This window comes from Kwoniella newhampshirensis, chromosome 13 (genome assembly GCF_039105145.1).
Source record: "Kwoniella newhampshirensis strain CBS 13917 chromosome 13, whole genome shotgun sequence".
Taxonomy (NCBI): Eukaryota; Fungi; Basidiomycota; class Tremellomycetes; order Tremellales; family Cryptococcaceae; genus Kwoniella; species Kwoniella newhampshirensis.
The window spans coordinates 101,934-118,458 of record NC_089966.1 but is presented as its reverse complement, the minus strand read 5'-3'; the positions used below and the strand labels follow the sequence as shown (position 1 = coordinate 118,458).

The 16,525-nt window shown below is 51.4% G+C and overlaps 6 protein-coding genes across 6 annotated transcripts; 4 read left to right on the top strand and 2 right to left on the bottom strand.

Moving 5' to 3' along the window:
* Positions 1–970: 970 nt before the first annotated feature.
* IAR55_006025 (uncharacterized protein) lies at positions 971–2,998 on the top strand (the record flags this gene model as incomplete). The annotated part of the gene is made up of 4 exons (XM_066949112.1): positions 971–1,228; positions 1,289–1,672; positions 1,727–1,929; positions 1,987–2,998. 4 exons carry the CDS (start codon positions 971–973, stop codon positions 2,996–2,998), a joined length of 1,857 nt encoding a protein of 618 aa, XP_066800120.1.
* A 1,623-nt stretch (positions 2,999–4,621) lies between these two features.
* On the top strand, positions 4,622–6,067 carry IAR55_006024 (uncharacterized protein; the record flags this gene model as incomplete). The annotated part of the gene is made up of 4 exons (XM_066949111.1): positions 4,622–4,667; positions 4,799–5,148; positions 5,427–5,568; positions 5,736–6,067. The coding sequence occupies 4 exons, from the start codon at positions 4,622–4,624 to the stop codon at positions 6,065–6,067; spliced, it is 870 nt and encodes a 289-aa protein (XP_066800119.1).
* A 418-nt stretch (positions 6,068–6,485) lies between these two features.
* IAR55_006023 (uncharacterized protein) lies at positions 6,486–8,573 on the bottom strand (the record flags this gene model as incomplete). The annotated part of the gene is made up of 5 exons (XM_066949110.1): positions 6,486–6,605; positions 6,728–6,825; positions 6,911–7,257; positions 7,428–7,968; positions 8,054–8,573. The coding sequence occupies 5 exons, from the start codon at positions 8,571–8,573 to the stop codon at positions 6,486–6,488; spliced, it is 1,626 nt and encodes a 541-aa protein (XP_066800118.1).
* Positions 8,574–8,981: 408 nt separating this feature from the next.
* On the top strand, positions 8,982–10,512 carry IAR55_006022 (uncharacterized protein; the record flags this gene model as incomplete). The annotated part of the gene is made up of 6 exons (XM_066949109.1): positions 8,982–9,692; positions 9,826–9,937; positions 10,031–10,111; positions 10,169–10,231; positions 10,285–10,383; positions 10,451–10,512. 6 exons carry the CDS (start codon positions 8,982–8,984, stop codon positions 10,510–10,512), a joined length of 1,128 nt encoding a protein of 375 aa, XP_066800117.1.
* Positions 10,513–10,926: 414 nt separating this feature from the next.
* On the bottom strand, positions 10,927–11,766 carry IAR55_006021 (60S ribosomal protein uL14; the record flags this gene model as incomplete). Its single annotated transcript, XM_066949108.1, has 4 exons — positions 10,927–10,990; positions 11,147–11,279; positions 11,512–11,631; positions 11,706–11,766. 4 exons carry the CDS (start codon positions 11,764–11,766, stop codon positions 10,927–10,929), a joined length of 378 nt encoding a protein of 125 aa, XP_066800116.1.
* Positions 11,767–12,764: 998 nt separating this feature from the next.
* On the top strand, positions 12,765–16,460 carry IAR55_006020 (uncharacterized protein; the record flags this gene model as incomplete). Its single annotated transcript, XM_066949107.1, has 11 exons — positions 12,765–12,965; positions 13,383–13,679; positions 13,743–13,997; positions 14,048–14,179; positions 14,241–14,311; positions 14,375–14,518; positions 14,586–14,652; positions 14,708–15,257; positions 15,316–15,554; positions 15,637–15,847; positions 15,931–16,460. 11 exons carry the CDS (start codon positions 12,765–12,767, stop codon positions 16,458–16,460), a joined length of 2,697 nt encoding a protein of 898 aa, XP_066800115.1.
* Between the last annotated feature and the right edge of the window lie 65 nt (positions 16,461–16,525).

The following is a 16,525-nucleotide window of genomic DNA, read 5'->3' as shown; positions in this document are numbered from 1 at the left end:
TGTGACGCTCCTGAAACCACTTTCTCCAGTCCCTGTGAGGAATATTGCCGTAAAGGAATCGTTTTCTCTCTTTTCATCACTTACTCATTGCTATCGCTTCCCTCGCCTCTCCACTCCTCTCTCGCAAGTGATATCACACTTGTCATCCTCCGCTCATCACATGTTCTCCCGTGTGTCTATCTTCTTCGCTTCCTTTTTCTTCTCTCTGAACAAAGGGCCTAGCCTTTTTTTTCCCGTTTTCATTTTCTCCGTTTGACATTACTGTTACCGACCGCTCAAACCCCCTCCTCTCCCTCCCGACCCCCACCTGCCCACCCTTTTCGCTTGGCGATTCAATTCTCATTCTCGCCACTATTGTTTCTGTTTTCATGGGGACCTTATTTAATTTGCGAGAAGTGTCGGGGTGATTCAGTAGTGCGGCACCTGGTATCACGTCGAGCGGGATCGCCGCATGCTTGTCGACCATCTCTCGTCATCCATTCATACCCGACCTTTGTGACCGACTAGCTCAGATACCCCTTGGGGTTCCCAGTCCCAGCTGTTGAGCTCGCTTCTGCCATCCCTTTTGTGATTCTGATTGCCGATCTTCCAATCTACTCCCTATTTAAGCTTTCATCCTTTATTTGTACATTTTACTTTGTCATAAGCTTATGACCTGCCGTGATCTACATTGACCTCACACGCTTCACGGCTTGTAACACATCCATAAGAGTCACAAGCTGATAAACCTTCTTAATTGTATGTCCCCATTCCCACAAACTTACTCTACCATTTCAACTCATCCACGTTACCACCACAATATCGTTCTTGTCAATCCACTGGCCGTCTGTCTCCTACGTTCATCGCCCATTTGGTACACGCGGTCCATCGGACTGTTTGTCAAGTAGACTCGCACGCATACACCTCTGTACTCTCGACACATACACACCTTTATCATCTCTTATACCCCCTGTCATAGATTTCATCCATCATGGCCGCGCCTTCAACCCCTCCTCCTAACCTCGACCCACCTTTTCGAGGTTACATCGAGACCACGTTCGATGCCCTCCTGGTCTTCGAAGCCGCTCGACGCGGAATGATTCCCAGAGTCACGAGGCGATTGATTGAGAGGGAGAGAGGCATGGTTCAGTCAGGTGCTGTCTTCGTTTTCGATGAGCATGAGAGCGGGATCAAACGGTGGACAGATGGTCTGGTATGGAGTCCTAGCAGGATCTTGGGCAACTTCCTCGTGAGTGCTGCTGCTGCTGTCCACGCACCTGAACAGGCAGACGACTGACGTGGTGTGTAGGTCTATCGAGAGACCGATAAGCGGTCGCATCCTGTCACACCCAACAAATCCTCGGACTCTCCTACGCGAGACTCTCCCTCCGGATCTACCCCTCTCACGCGCCCCACCACTGCAATGATGGGCGTTGCTCACTCTTTCAATGACTCGTCTTCAGGCTTCAATCATCAGCACCAACCTAGCGTGATGGACACGCCTCATAACCAGATACACGGGACATCTCAACATATGGGGAGCTCTGAACCTCCCCCTCTTGGTCAAGGCGCCTTGGCGAGACCACGAAGTGCGAGCGAGGGCGGTGGTGCTATGGACAGGCAAAGGGAAAGACAATTAGTTGGCAGCCTGACGAACAGCTACAAGTTCAAAGAAGGTGGTCTTGTCAAGAAGGTGAGTCATCGGAAGCGCGTCTTGCGACTATCAGCTCATCAAAGAAAAATGCAGACTATGTCTGTGTCCGTCAATGGTTTCGCCCAGCATATGGTTTCATATTACTCTGTCGAGGATGTTCTTGCAGGGAAGCTGCGATCACCGTCAACCATCCCTGAGCTGGCTTCGCTGGAGATCAGTGCAGAGTACCTGCACAAGCAGAACTTTCGCTTCCCCCCCATGATCGAGGTTGGTCAGGATGGTATTCCGAGGTACAGGTGGGTGGACTGAGACCGATTGCGGACCTCAAGCAGTACTAACGCGCGGTGTAACAGAGGCGAGCCAGAGGAACCGACATCACCTCAGTCACCCAACAGTAGCTACTCCTTCCAGAGTTTCCCCGCTTCTTCATCGAGCGCCGATTTGTACGACGGGAGTTATCCACAAATGACTTCTCATGCCCCTCGAATGGGCTCTCCTAGAAACCGATCAGTGACTGTGCCCATGGCAATTCCCCTTCCGTCTCCTGCTCACTCTATGCAAGGATCGACATATGTTGGACCCGGAAGCGCCGGATCAACATTCTATGAATCACCGTCGGTCAATTCAATGCATTACGCTCCCCCTATCGCACGACAGTCGTCCAGCAGCAGTGTTCACAGCACAGCATCGGGCGCAATGCGACCTGGCAGTTCAAGCAGACGATTCGAGCCTTATGGACCTGGTAATGCTACCAGTCCTCGATCTTCGATCAACATTCATTATAGTCACGCTGCCGGTCATCGTAGGCAGTCACAACCAGGCCCTGCCGAGGTCATGTATCCCACTGGTCCGCACTACGATGTGAAGCCTAGTTCATACAATTATCAACCCCCGTCGACTGCGCCCAGCTCGTTCTCCGCATTCTACCCACCGGAAACTCACGCCCCTCCTCCCATTCAATCGCCCATCACATCGTCGGCCAATTACACACCGACCACAACACAAGGTTATGCGGCCTGGCAACCGGTTCATAGTAGCACTGGGTCAACCTCTCGCTTACTGCCTACGAACAACAGACCGGAGTTTGCCAATCCTGCTCCGCCTTCTTCTGCTGGCTCAGGAAGCAGTGTTGGCAACCCTGGAGCTGTCGGTGGACCCAGTGGCGTCAGCAATCAAGGGCAAGTGGGACCAGCAAACGATCAATGGGCGTCACAGGGGCCAGGTTCTGTGCCTGGTGGCGCTCCAGGTGTCTGGGAAGCCAACGGAGCCAATGGAACCAACGCCAATGGTGCTCACAATTACATGCAGCCGCTGCATCAGGCGCATGAAGATTGGGGGAGGTCGAACGCTGGCGCTATAGCGTAGCGGGGACGTCGGATCGGATTGGAACTGGGTGTGTAGATCCACGTTTTCGGTCATTGGTGCGGAGAGCAGAAGAAACATGTGCTCTAGGCTTTGTTGTGTTTTTGGTGACGTCGTCCCCTGTTGTCTGATTTTCCTTTTCATTCTCATCTTCAAATCAAAGACTTAGCATGATCATATCATTGAGGTCGCGGGGTTTTACTGGCGCTTGTAAGGAAGTCAACACCATACATGAATGTGTAGCGTAGCGTATTGTAAGCGAAACAATGGTAGCTTGTAGGGATGTAGGTGTGGTCTTGGGGCGTGATGCAAATTGTGACATAGTGCGGGGAAGCTCAACTGTGCGTCGATAACGTCGATGCCCTTTGCCTATGGTGGCCATAAGGACAGACAGGCTTGTGGTGTTCGATTATGTGACTTGTGCGCGGTCGTCAAAACCAACGCGATTCTCAGCTCGACTCGTTCCTTTATCAGCGTCTGATGCCCTCACGTCCTCTTGCAGCATCATGATCCTTCCCCCCCCCCCTAATTCTTCTCGTAAGAGGACTCAAAACCTAGCGAATTACGATACTACCGACTTGCTTTGCTCTTTTCGAAAGGACAACGCATTCGCCACTCAAAAGTGACTCTTCCCTGAACGATAATGTTGTTGATTAGTCCTGCGGATGCTACGGATGGACTGACACGGACTACTACTGCTACCACTCGGCACTATCAATGTCGATCGGAGGGAAAAGTGGCACATACTGACGGAGGTCCATCTCCCGTAGTCCGAAAATAACGATGAAAATGACGCTAACGAGGACCGTAGACTAGACCCCGACGACTCGTAATATCATTATTATTAGCTTTTACCCTTTTGTTGACACAGGGATCCATCGATATCTCCTTCCCTGCATTCATTTATTGCAAGATAGGACGGGGGTCTAGAATTGGTTTGGTTTGCTTTGCTTTGGGATCTGAACCATGCTCGTTGTACACCGTACAGGTAGCCCTGAAAGGAATCAAACTAGATCAAATCAAATCAAATCAAATCAAATCAATTCGATTCATGATAGTCATAGGACAGGTAGTGGTGGTATGCTGCGAGCGTCTGTCATGTCATCATCACTCACCGAACGCGCACAGTCAGATCCAGATTGTGGGGGACTGTAGTGGGGTTGATAACGATAAAAGTGGTGACGGAGGACATACCAACACCGCGTTGTACATGAGATGAGTCAACGATCAGAACCACAGTCACAATCACAATCACAATCACACCTTTGCGATAGATACCACCGCTGTGTCTCTCAAGGCCCAGACAAGTCAAGTCGTGTCTTTCAGTGTGTGAAGATGGAAGATGGCAGATGGAAGATGGAGGAGGGCTGAGCAAGGTGAAACCTCCGGCACGTTTTCCCCCGCGTGATCCTTGTCCTCTCCGTATGGTGGGAAAAACGCATTGCAGAGAAGGAAAGGAAAAACGAAAAGAGAAAAGGGCGGCAACTTGTTTGGTTCTGCTTTGCGCTGTCGCTGCTTTGTACCGTCTCATCGTTTCATACATACACTCACATCTTGATCCTCCACATACTACTATCCACTGTACACAGGTGATCAACCATCTCTGGCTTGGATGCGCTGATCACGATGTCGATAAGGTCGTTACTCATAACGCTCACCCTGGTAGGGATAGGTGTGTCTCCTTCGCCTCCCGTCCATCATCATCCACATGCACGTCGCCCCCGACCCCCCTACCCCCGACGCGTCAATCGTCGTCGTACCTTGGTGTGTTGAGCCAGTAGTACTGACTCGTCTTCATTCTAGCTCTGGCACAAGACGATATCACAGCGACAAGCACCAGCAGCTCCGACCTGCTCACTATCCAAACCTCACCTCCCGAACCCACTTCAACATCCACTTCCCTATCCTCACTCGGTCCATCCATCTCAGCTTCATCTGGATCCAGTTCTCGTGTCAGTTCTAGATCTGGCACCGTCAGCTCGAGCTCGACCGATGTTCTCAGTGCGAGTGCGAGTGCCAGTGCCAGTGCCAGTGCCAGTGCCAGTGGTAGTAGCACGAGCACTGCTTCCGCGGCCGCTACTTCCTCCACCATGAGCGTCGCGTTCCCGGCAGCTTGTTCGGATCAATGTATGGATATTTCGAATGCCCTCAATGTGAGTAGTGACGAACTCACCGAACCTGTTCCTCCTACGTCTGAGAGCGCGTCTTGTGGCTATCATGTCTCACACGTGAGCGCACGAGTAAGAAGTGCAGGTATAATATGGTCAAAGCAATCGCTATGTCCGTGACAACCTCCCACTGGTCACTAGTCACGATATTCTTGAGACTCTGGTCGTGCTGACACTACCCGACTTGTGGTGTCGCCTCGCCCGTTGCCCTTCGTGATGTACATGAAACTTGAGGCTGACTCGACGTTCGTACCACGGATCAGTCATGCGGAACAGGCAACTCGCTCGACACGTCCTGTCTTTGTTCAAGCTATCTCGAACAATCGTACCTTCAATGCGCGGAATGTGGACTTGCGCTCAATCCTTCGGTCGTCCAACAAGCTTATTACCAAAACTTGGTCAATCGTGAGTATACTTTGCGTCCACCGGAAATTGTCCACTCCATTCCTACACTTATCTCAGTACCTCCCACCTCTCCTGATATCCCATGATCCCCCTCCCTATTCCAGCTACCTGTCTTACTTGCTCACCTTCTCACTTGGTTCGATCGACTGGCTGACACTTCTGGACAGTCTTCATATCGCAATGTTCGTCCGCCGCATCCAACCCCATCACGCTACCACCTATGACTGTAACCCTGCCCGCATCATCGGCCTCTTCCTCGTCAACAGGTCCATCCAGTCAAAGACCCACATACACCGGGTCCGATATCATCTATCGGACTTCGGCAGTATCCCATCCGCCTTTGAGTACTTCGAATCCAACCCAAACTCCGGCCAATGCGGGCTCTAGTGGCGGTGGAAGTACCAGTGCGGCGGGACCCAGGATGGAGGTATTCGGATCTTGGAGGGGGGTGTCGGCAGGTATGATGGGAGCGCTTTGGTTGGGTATGGGCAGACTGTGATTTGAGAACTGCAAAGAGGAGGATGAGACACTGGACAATCGTCGTGGTGTTCAAAAATAACACACACGGACAATGGACAATGAGTGAGAATGGTTCTCGGTGGACTTCAATCTTGGTAATCTGGGTTCCGCTCTCCTTTCTTCTCGGTCAGAGAGACGGCGATGTACGCATCCTGTATGCGATATCTCCATAGCTTGGAACCGTCTGGTGTCAGAAGCATGCGGTGTTGCGCCGCTATTTCCCAGGTGCTCACATTGCTTCTCAGAAAATATCGTCGATATCCTCATACCGACGCGGTAAAACGCATGATTCATTATGTTCACGCTGAAAAAACATGGTTGTATAAATGCATCGGCCTCTTCCTCTCGCATGAAGATCCTGTCCCCCTTTCTGTCCCTCCCTCGTATTCAGCTCAAGCTTAAGCATCTGCATCTGCATCTGCACTAGTCGGACCATTCGACTGGATATGCGATCCTCCGCCTTCTGCAATCATTTTCGCCTGTTTCTTCGCTCGAGCATTCGACTTGATCTTGTCGAACTGCCAGAAAGCCAATCCATACGTCAGTTCCGATGTACAAAGCGTGGTGTGGGATGTTTCACAATGCCGTCCGCAGAAGACACGAGAAGATGGAGACGAGATAGATCAAGTCACGGACTTACCCTACTTCGATATCTCTCGATGTGATTTTTGTGCTTTTCGTTTTCCGTCTTCAAATCTCGTACTTGGTCTTCTAGCTCTTTGATCCTCTTCTTCAAGGCTATACGAGGAGGATCCCGTTCCGATCAGCTCGACCTCTACACCGAATCTACCCGAAAACCATAAGAGTCAATTCCAGAACTTACCTGTGCCATCTCCTTCCTTACCTCCAGTAGCTGCAGTCCCTACCGGTGCAGATCCAGGTCCACCCTTTCCCGATACCGAGCCCAGTCCTGGTCCCAAGGTGGAACCCAGCATTGATCCTTGGAGTATCTGCGATCTCCAGACGTCTTGATCTCTCTTCACTCTCCCCGCTTCCCTCCTCACTCCATTGATCGTGCTCATCACTTGCCGTTCCCTCTCTTCCAACCGTTCTTTCAGCTGACGATTGTTCTGGTCCAGAGTCTGAGCATAGGAAGCTAATGAATCGAGAGAGGTCCGTAACGATGCATTTTCGAGAGCGAGTTCTTCGGGCGTCTTGGCCGATGGACCGCTGTGAGAGGTAGATATTGTCAGCTTGGCCACCCACAATCTTGCAATATCTTCGAAAGGGGTCAGTACAGGGAGAATCAGACCGCCAACAATCTGGAAAGTATGAGAGGATATTCGAAGACTGTCGACGACTGAAAATGTTCAGATGGAGAAAGTGCGTCAAACACTCACGACTTCGAGGGCGGATCATTATACTCGTCGTCCGACTCCCCTGATCCTAAAGCCTCTTTCCCTTTCCTGACCACGTAGAACGATTCTGAAGGTGACGATACCCTCTCTCGATCTCTATCCTTCTCTTTCTCCTTCTTCTTACCCTTCGACTTGTCCTTCTTCATTCTCACTTTGCCACCTGCACCGATCGTCGTCGGAACCTCCACATCCAGAGGTGCACTGGCAAACACCACCGGATTGCTTATATCCTCCAACATGTTGTCCAACATACCCCAGAACCGAGAGAACGGGTCCAACGTTTCGGGTACCGCTCCGAAATGGATATACGATTCCTCAGGAGCTCCTTGTCCCGTCGTCGTCGTCGCTTCCGAGGAAGAAGACGAGGAATGGAGTGGAGAAAGTGGGTCGAACGGCGGTTCTCTCGGGCTGGTGAGAGCGGAGGACGAGAGAGTGGATATGACTGGCTGAGATTGGGTAGTGAGAGGTGGTGGAGGACGGAGAGAGAATGGGGGAATACCTCGTGGTGGCGATAGGCGAGACGCTACAGGAAAAGGGAAAGAGGAGAAACGGGTCAGCATAGACAATCTTGTAAAACGTTGACGTCCAGTCAACATGACTCAACCTACCTATACCTGGGTTCTGCTGCCACGGCGAAGGTCCCATCGCTCCCAGAGCTAGTCCGACGCCAGCATTGGGCCCATCACTCGTGCGTCTCTGCGAAGTCGTTGCTGCACTCGATAACATTGCGGACGCGCCCTCGGTAACGACTCTTCTGCTCGATATCGCTCCCAGTTGTCTTGGCATCGCACCACTCCGACTCCCACTCCCGTTGCCGGGGGAGTCGGAGTTCTTGCTGGCCATTGCGATCCTTCTCTCCAAATCCCTCGCATACTTCTTATGTTGGACGACCAACATCCTCAATGTCGCCTTTGTCCCTTCATCACCCTGCACTTGGAGCTGAGCCTCGAACAGGTCTGCAGCCTCTTTGTAAGCCGAGAGAGCATCTTGCAGCGCTGACGAAGCAGGATGAAGAGGTTGGAGCAGAGTCGACGCTTGAGCCGAGAGTGAATGAGCACGCTGGAGTGGGTTCAAGTTGAGACCGGGAGTAGATGAGAGCAAGGACGGAGGGGATGGAGGTCTGGACATTGTGTCGAAGTTCTCAGCTTAGAGCTTTGCGATGGAGGAGCAAGCAGGTGATTCTGAATGGTAAGAGGAAGCTACATTGAGCTATATATGTATCCAGCGTTTGAGGCCCGGATGATCGAACAGAGGTCGATGACTGTTGTTGAGTGTTGTGAGAATGAGAGAGCAGAATGTGAAAGACGAGACAAGCGAGTGAGTGATGTTCGGGGTTGTTGTTGCCGAGTCTTGATCCGATGCCGTAAATAGATACCTTACTACTGTACATGTACATCTGGATAAGTGACACAAAAAGTCTGTTCTTCATCATTGTTCTTCTCGTTCCACACTGCAAGTCTTCCCACCAACCAGCAAACCTCATTGCTCTCCCCCGGGACCCGACCATTGTCCCAACCCCAGTCGGACTGGCCCACCATGAACTCGTCGCTATCCGTTCCCGCGTCTCTGCTCCCTTCCATCTCCTCGAACACCGCTCATATCCTCTCCTTTCTATTCACGACATCATACGTCGGGTCAATCTATCTCGCCCAAACCCGTCTCTTCACCCCCTCGTCATCATCTAGATCACCTTCTCGTACATCTTCCTCGACCACCACCACCACTCCCAACGGCTCTGTCCCTTCCTCTCAACCTGGCATACCGCCTATCTTAGCTAGCGACAAAGATGCGTTTCCTCAGCCCACCCCATCTCCTTCGACGGAGCCGTCGAACACGGGCGGTCCCAAACTTGGAAGTAGAGATCATCCGTTGACTATCAGAAGAAGGATGAACGCAGTCATCTGTGCTACTTCACTCTCCATATCTGGCGTGTATTACGTCGTCAAATCTCTGTCCCCAGCATCTACGTCGAACTCCTGGCAAAGCGCAGTCAGACCGACAATGTCATTACTTGGACTATCGACGCTCAACTCCTTTGCTCTGTCACCCTCGTCGATAATAGTCGGCGGCTGGAGGGTACTGCCGTATATGTTGGCACCGAGTCTACTGATAGGTCCATTGTTTGCGATGTATCTCGATGGAGAATTACCTGTGTTAGGAGGGAGAAGGTACGGAGAAGGTATTTGGAAGAGGATAAAGCGAGGCTGGAGGGAATTCGGTTTGGTGGAAATCAGGAATTTTATAGTGGTGAGCTGTGTTTCGCTTTGCCAGCCAGATTGGAGGAAAAGTCAGTCAATGCTATACAAGAGAAGGGACGGACTAGTGGACCAATGCAAACGAAGGCGGGGAGATATACTGGCTGATAATCTTTCCCTTGCAGGGACCTATCACCGAAGAGCTGGTCTTTCGATCAACCATCCTGGCGGTATCTATCCTCGGTAGACTCCCCTTCAAGTCTATGGTATTTGGGACACCCATGTGGTTCGGAATTGGTGAGTCTCTTTCCCCCGGACTGTGGTACTTCGCTGGGACCAAGCACTCTCCCTGATCAACTGTACGAGTACTAATCAGCATCCAACCCTCAGCTCACGCACATCACGCTCTGGAAGTATATCGCAAGAACGGGTCAACCAAAAGCGCCGCGGTCCAAGCGCTCTTAGCATGTCGTGAGTGATGATACACTATGCTCGTGTCTCTGCACGCACTGATCGGATCCTCCACAGTATTCCAACTAACCTATACGACGCTGTTCGGATGGTTCGCTTCGTATCTCTTCCTCAGAACCGGTATGCGATGTCCGTCTCTTTCGTTTCCGTCTTCAGCTGAACCCATTCGACAGGTTCGGTGTTACCGCCTCTGACGGCCCATATATATTGCAATATGATGGGCATCTACCTTCCCGGTTCAGCTATCCAACGACATCCCAAACAAGCTAGAGGTGAGTTTAGGCTTTCCCAAAGTCTTTGCAAGAGGGTAGGAGCTGATGAGAGTGTCCTCATGGCTAGGCATCTGGGGTTCTTACTTTGCCGGTATTGCGGTATTCGTTTGGGGTTTGAAGAGGTTGTAAGCAAGGGACGTCCTGCCCGACTGCAAACCTACGAGGCTATATTGTTCCTAGAGATAGACCAGTAGTAGAAGCATACACATCATGAATCCACCCCATTGGACATTAGCCATAAGTAGGACGAAGCACACGATCAGCCCAATGTCAAGACATTGCGCTCCCACTCCGATCGCACAAGCCCTCTTCTTCTATCCCCCTCAAGACGCCGATTCTTCCTCCGCGAGGCACCTTGATAGTCATCAGACCGGGTGAGAACGGAGAATTGAGATCCAGTGTGCATGCTCTGCCCCCATCCTGACCCATGCTCGTACCGTAAAACATCGTACAAAAAATGGGGAACGGATGTGGTTTTCACATTCCTCCCCTCTCGCCCTCATCCTGCTCCTCGCTGCTATCCAAACTACGAACCGAAGACGTTTAGACGACGGTACCGGCGTTGGAGGCTATACGGGGCCAAAGGTCGGCGCATTCCTTTGCGACGCTGTGAATGGGAGATACATCATATCAGCATCGATTACCTCAAAGCTTCTCTCCCAAACGCCACACAATCGTCTTTCGTACTTTAGAGTCCGGAGACACAAATGCAAACACGATCCTCACGGCCTGATACCAAGTGACCAAGGGGGTAGACACTCACGGTCCGTTGATAGCACTTCCCTTCATCTCACCCTTGGCGTTGACAATGACACCGGCGTTGTCCTCGAAGTAAAGGAAGATACCGTCCCTCCTCCTCCAGGGCTTTCGCTGTCGGCAGATGACGGCGGGCATGACTGTAGGTGTAAGCCAGATCACCAGCAGAGGGAGTATGGGTGGTCGAGCGTTCAGTAGAAAAGCATAGCGTAGCGTAGTGATTTAATCGAACGGCGATGAGTGTTCAGTTGATTGTGTTTTGCCGTAGGTAGATTTGGATCAATCAGAGTAACGCAAGGACGACAGAAGGGGAAAGAAACGTCAGATCAGCATTCCCTCTCGCTCCAACCAGTCGCACAAACACCAACGCACCCTTCTTCCTGAGCTCAGGCTTTCCCTTCTTCACGGAAGCCATGACCATGTCACCGGCAGCGGCAGCGGGAAGTCTGTTAAGACGAGCACCGAAGCCAACGACGGAGATGACGTAGAGGTCTACGTTGAGAAAAAAGAAGAGGTCAGCTGCAGGTCTTTCGTTCAACCTGGAATAGAAGGGAAGAGGAACCCACTCTTGGCACCAGAGTTGTCGGCACAGTTCATAACAGCACCAACGGGAAGACCGAGGGTCATTCGGAACTTGGTACCGGCAGCGGCAGCTACAACGAGAGATCAAAGCATCAGTATTGCGACTCGGGACGATGAATGGCTGTCAAGTCGAGATAGGCAAGGCAAGGCATTTGGACTAGGCGAATGACAAGAATAGTCGTTGAAGTATGTCAAGTCTGTCGGTATCTTTCCGATATGTCGAACATCTCTTTCTCTGTCGCATGTACTCTCTTGTGACTCCTGACCGTCCTCAACAGCACATTCAAGCCCGTCCATCCACCGTGCTTTGATCCTCCTACAATATCTTCGTTGTCGAATGGCATCCGTGTCGAAGTTCCCATACCTCGAATCCACATTCCACCCATCTGATCGTCGGTCGCGATATCCTGCCCTGCCTTGCGTTGCCTTGCCTTGCCATACGAGACGACGTTCACTCACACTTGGCAGACATGGTGCTTGTTTTCTCTTAAAGATTGTTGAAGGACGAAAAGGAGAGAAACGAAGGGGAAGGTGTTGAAGACTTGTAGAAACCTCGAATTGACGAAACAGCGAATCCAGGCAAAGGGACTGTAGCGAGAGCAGCACCAGACCGCTCACCGTACAACTGGCAAAAAGCGGGTGAGTGGTGGTCGATCGAAAGCAGAAATCGTCGAAATGGGAGTTTCGCGGAGTTTTCATCTCGGGTCATGTGTCTGGGAGATGTGGCATCGAGAGACAAAGCTTTGGGCGTGCCTTCTGATAGGTCTGGGAGATCCAGAAATAGGCTTGCGGAGGATCCCTATGACCGTTGACGGGACTATATTTCCCTCCACGCGACGCGATTGATTGAATTCATGTTGCCAACGATCGCGATGGAAAGTCAGAAAAGACGAGAGGATGAGTCCTCCTTGTTGTCTATTACTGACATCATTTTACATCTGGTCATCATACCTATCATTTGACCCATCTATACTTCTTGATTACCATCGGACTACACCCAGCCTGCCAATACATCTCTGCCCATATTTCACGCGGCTCATCACATGACGCCTGCAATAACAACGGCAACACCCAGTCTTGTCACGGGAGGCACATCGACCTCGACCTCGACTCCCATGCCCGCTTCACCTCGTACAGCGTCGCCGGGTCTGGTGGAACAGGTCAACGGGATTGACGTTGGGGAGGCTGTCGTCGTGGACGATCTGGTGGAGGAGGTGAAGAAGGAAGGAGAGAATGACCCTCAGGTCAGTATCTATCTATTCCTGAATCCCCGATCATTTTTTTCACTTTGCCAGAATGAGTCCCGTCATGGCTTTGGGTAAAGGATAGTGCACAACTGTATTTATTCCGTCTTGGGAAGGGAGTTTCTCTCTAGAATCTAGAGGACTAGGTTCACGGAGACTGGTGTTTGTTCATGGCTTGCACAAGCCAAGCTACACACGCCACCCTTTCGTCTGTTTGGTTCGGGGACCTCTCGTCAGCACAGCCGCTGACCTTCCTTTGTCCCCTTCTTCTGCTTACGACCATCCGTCGCCTTCTCTATATACCCCTCCTGTCTTCTTGTTCACATATTTCTTCGATGTTCACTGGCTCGACGGCCCATCGATGTGCAATCTACCCCTCATCACGTATACAACGACATGTACATCCCTCACTCTCAGGCTGCAGCCCGAGCTGCTCGACTGTCCTTCCTCTTGGACAAATCAACGATCTATGCCAAAATCATTGGAGACAGGATGGAACGGCAGCAAATAGAGAAGCGTAAAGCTGAACAGCGTGCCGAAACAAGGAAAGCGAACAAGGGCAAGCGAGGCGAGACAACAGGCGGGAGAGAGGGGATGAGGGAGAAGAGGGGGAACGCTCCTGTTGAGGAGGTCAATGTTAACGGGAAGAGGAAGAGAAAAAGCGAGGGCGGCAGAGAAGACAAAAGAGTCAGGGTCGAGAAAGAGGAGGACGAGGTGAGTTCACACAGTCGTCAATTCTCCCTTGAGAATCTGGCTGACGGATCCGGGAGCGGACAGGAGAAGCCAGTTACTGCCAACGGTGATACTGAAGCGGATGCTGTGAAGAAGGAAGAAGGAGAGAATGGAGAAGCCGAAGCCGACGCTGAGGCCGACGCTCCAGGAGATGGTGATGTTCAGTACTCTTTCAAACAGCCCGAGCTGGTCACGGGTGCCAAACTGCGTGATTACCAGCTTGCGGGTGTACAGTGGATGATCAGTCTTTATGAGAATGGACTCAACGGCATCCTGGCGGATGAGATGGGTCTGGGCAAGGTTAGTGTCAACGATTCTATGCAGCTTTAGCTAACAACATTTGCGATTAGACTTTACAAACGATATCCTTCCTTGCGCATCTGAGATCGAAGGGTACTTGGGGTCCATTCCTCATTGTTTGCCCGCTGTCCGTCTTGAACAATTGGATCATGGAGTTCGAGAAATTCTGTCCCGGCATTCCGGTAAGTTCTGCTCAATGTCAAGCTATCTTTCTGCTATGATCGCTTACCTTTCATCATTCAGGTGCTTATGTATCACGGCACCCCTGAGCATCGGGCCGAGCTACGAGCAACTCGACTTCAACCGCCAGTCCAGTCAGGTGTTGGTGCAGCCCGAAAGGGTAAAGGAGGTCGTAAATCCACTGGATCCGCTTTGAGGCCTGGAGCCAACGACACATCAACATTTCCCATCGTTGTCACCACTTACGAGATCACGATGAAAGACAGACAGTTCTTATCCGGGTTCTTGTGGAAATTCATCGTTGTTGACGAAGGCCACCGATTGAAAAATCTTGACTGCAAGTGAGTTCCTCTCATCGAATTATATATGCGGCTCCTCTCGTAACCCTTTCGCTGACTGCACTGCTAGACTGATACGAGAATTGAAGACGTATACTAGTGCAAACCGTATGATTTTGACCGGCACGCCACTGCATGTGAGCTTCAGGCTGGCAGTGCTGTGCATGATGTAAGCTGACTGGGCCTCTGCAGAACAATCTTGCCGAATTGTGGTCTTTACTCAATTTCATTCTTCCCGACATCTTCGACGATCTCGACTCATTCCAACAGTGGTTCAACTTTGACGAGATGAATTCCAGTCAAGGGACTGAAGGGCTGCTGAACAAGACTTCTGTTGTGTCCTCCCTCCACGCCATCCTCAAACCTTTCCTTTTACGACGTTTGAAGGTTGATGTGGAGAAGGACCTGCCACCCAAGAAGGAGTATCTCCTTTACGCGCCCCTCACTCAGCAGCAAAAAGACATCTATCAAGCCATTGTCTCCGGGCAAATTCGCGACTTCCTCATCGACAAGGTATCTGGCAACGATAAGAAAGCAGTCAAAGAGCCATCGCCTGAGGTCGGACCTGCTGATGACGGTGCGAGGGCTTCGAGGAAAAAGCAGAGAGTCAACTATAAGATCGAAGAGAATGACAGCAAGTTCATCAGAGACTTAGAAAATGGGGTGAAGAAAGAAGAGCCGAGTGGTGTGGTTGAGAAATCTGCTGCGCAGATCGGGCAGGAATGGGCATTGAAGCAGGCTAGTGAGTGGTCCTTTCACGTCTCATCGGTTCCATGACTGATGTTGCGGTCGCATATCAGCGAAACATGTGAACAACATGCGCCTACAAAATCTCGTCATGCAATTGCGAAAGATCTCATCCCATCCTTTCCTCTTCGACTGGCCGTCCGACCCGAAAACGGGCGAGCTGGTCATCGATCAGAATCTGGTCAACGCGAGCGGGAAGATGTTGTTGCTTAACAGATTGCTGGACGCGCTGTTCGAGAGAAAGCACAAGGTCCTGCTGTTCTCTCAATTCACCACCATGTTGGACGTGATTGTAAGCGTCAACGATGTTGACATTTCTTGGCCTGACCGCCGCAAGATGCAAGCTGACCATTCTACCCCACCCCTATTCACAGGAGGACTGGGCGACCTTGTACAAAGGGCTCAAAGTGTGTCGAATAGACGGATCGACATCTCAGGAGTCTAGACGAGAGCAAATGCATGAGTTCAACAACGGTGGAACAGGTCCTGATGCCTGCAAGCTGTTCTTGTTGAGTACAAGAGCAGGAGGACTGGGAATCAATCTGGTTGAGGCGGACACCGTGATCTTCTTCGATCAAGACTGGAGTGAGTGGCTATCACCTCTCTCATTTCCTGCAGCCTTTGCCCCTTTCTGCTAGTCTACTAAGCTGACATGCCATCGATCTCAGATCCACAGATGGATCTACAAGCTCAAGACCGTGCACATCGTATCGGTCAAACCAAGCCTGTTCTGGTCTTCCGCCTCGTCTCCGCTCATACCGTTGAGACGAAGATTCTGGCAAAAGCAGGAAACAAACGAAAGCTCGAAGCGCTTGTCATCTCTCAAGGGAAGTTTGGAAGAGTCGTGGACGAGAACGGAAAGGTCATTCTAGGAAGAGGCAAGGTGAAGAACGAAAGCGTGGCGGAGATGGCGAAAGCTCTTCTCAATCTGGAAGGGGAAGAAATCAACATTGCGAGTGCGGACGATACGATCATCAGTGATGGCGACCTCGAGATACTGCTCGACCGATCGCCTGCCGCGTTCGCTCGTGAGAAGGGTTGGTCAGCAGGTCTCGGCAAGGCAGGTGCCAAAGGTCGAGAAGAGCAAATCAAGAAGGGTGAGAAGACTGCGTTCGAGGTCTTTGTCAGTGCCAAGGATGAAGCGGCGGATGGACTGGCTCAGATGTTCGGTGGGGACGAAGAGGCAGAGGAGGAGTAGTAGGCAAGCATGTGCATGAGGATGGTCCACGTCTTCTTGAAGGGTAGAGACGGTGTCATTCATGG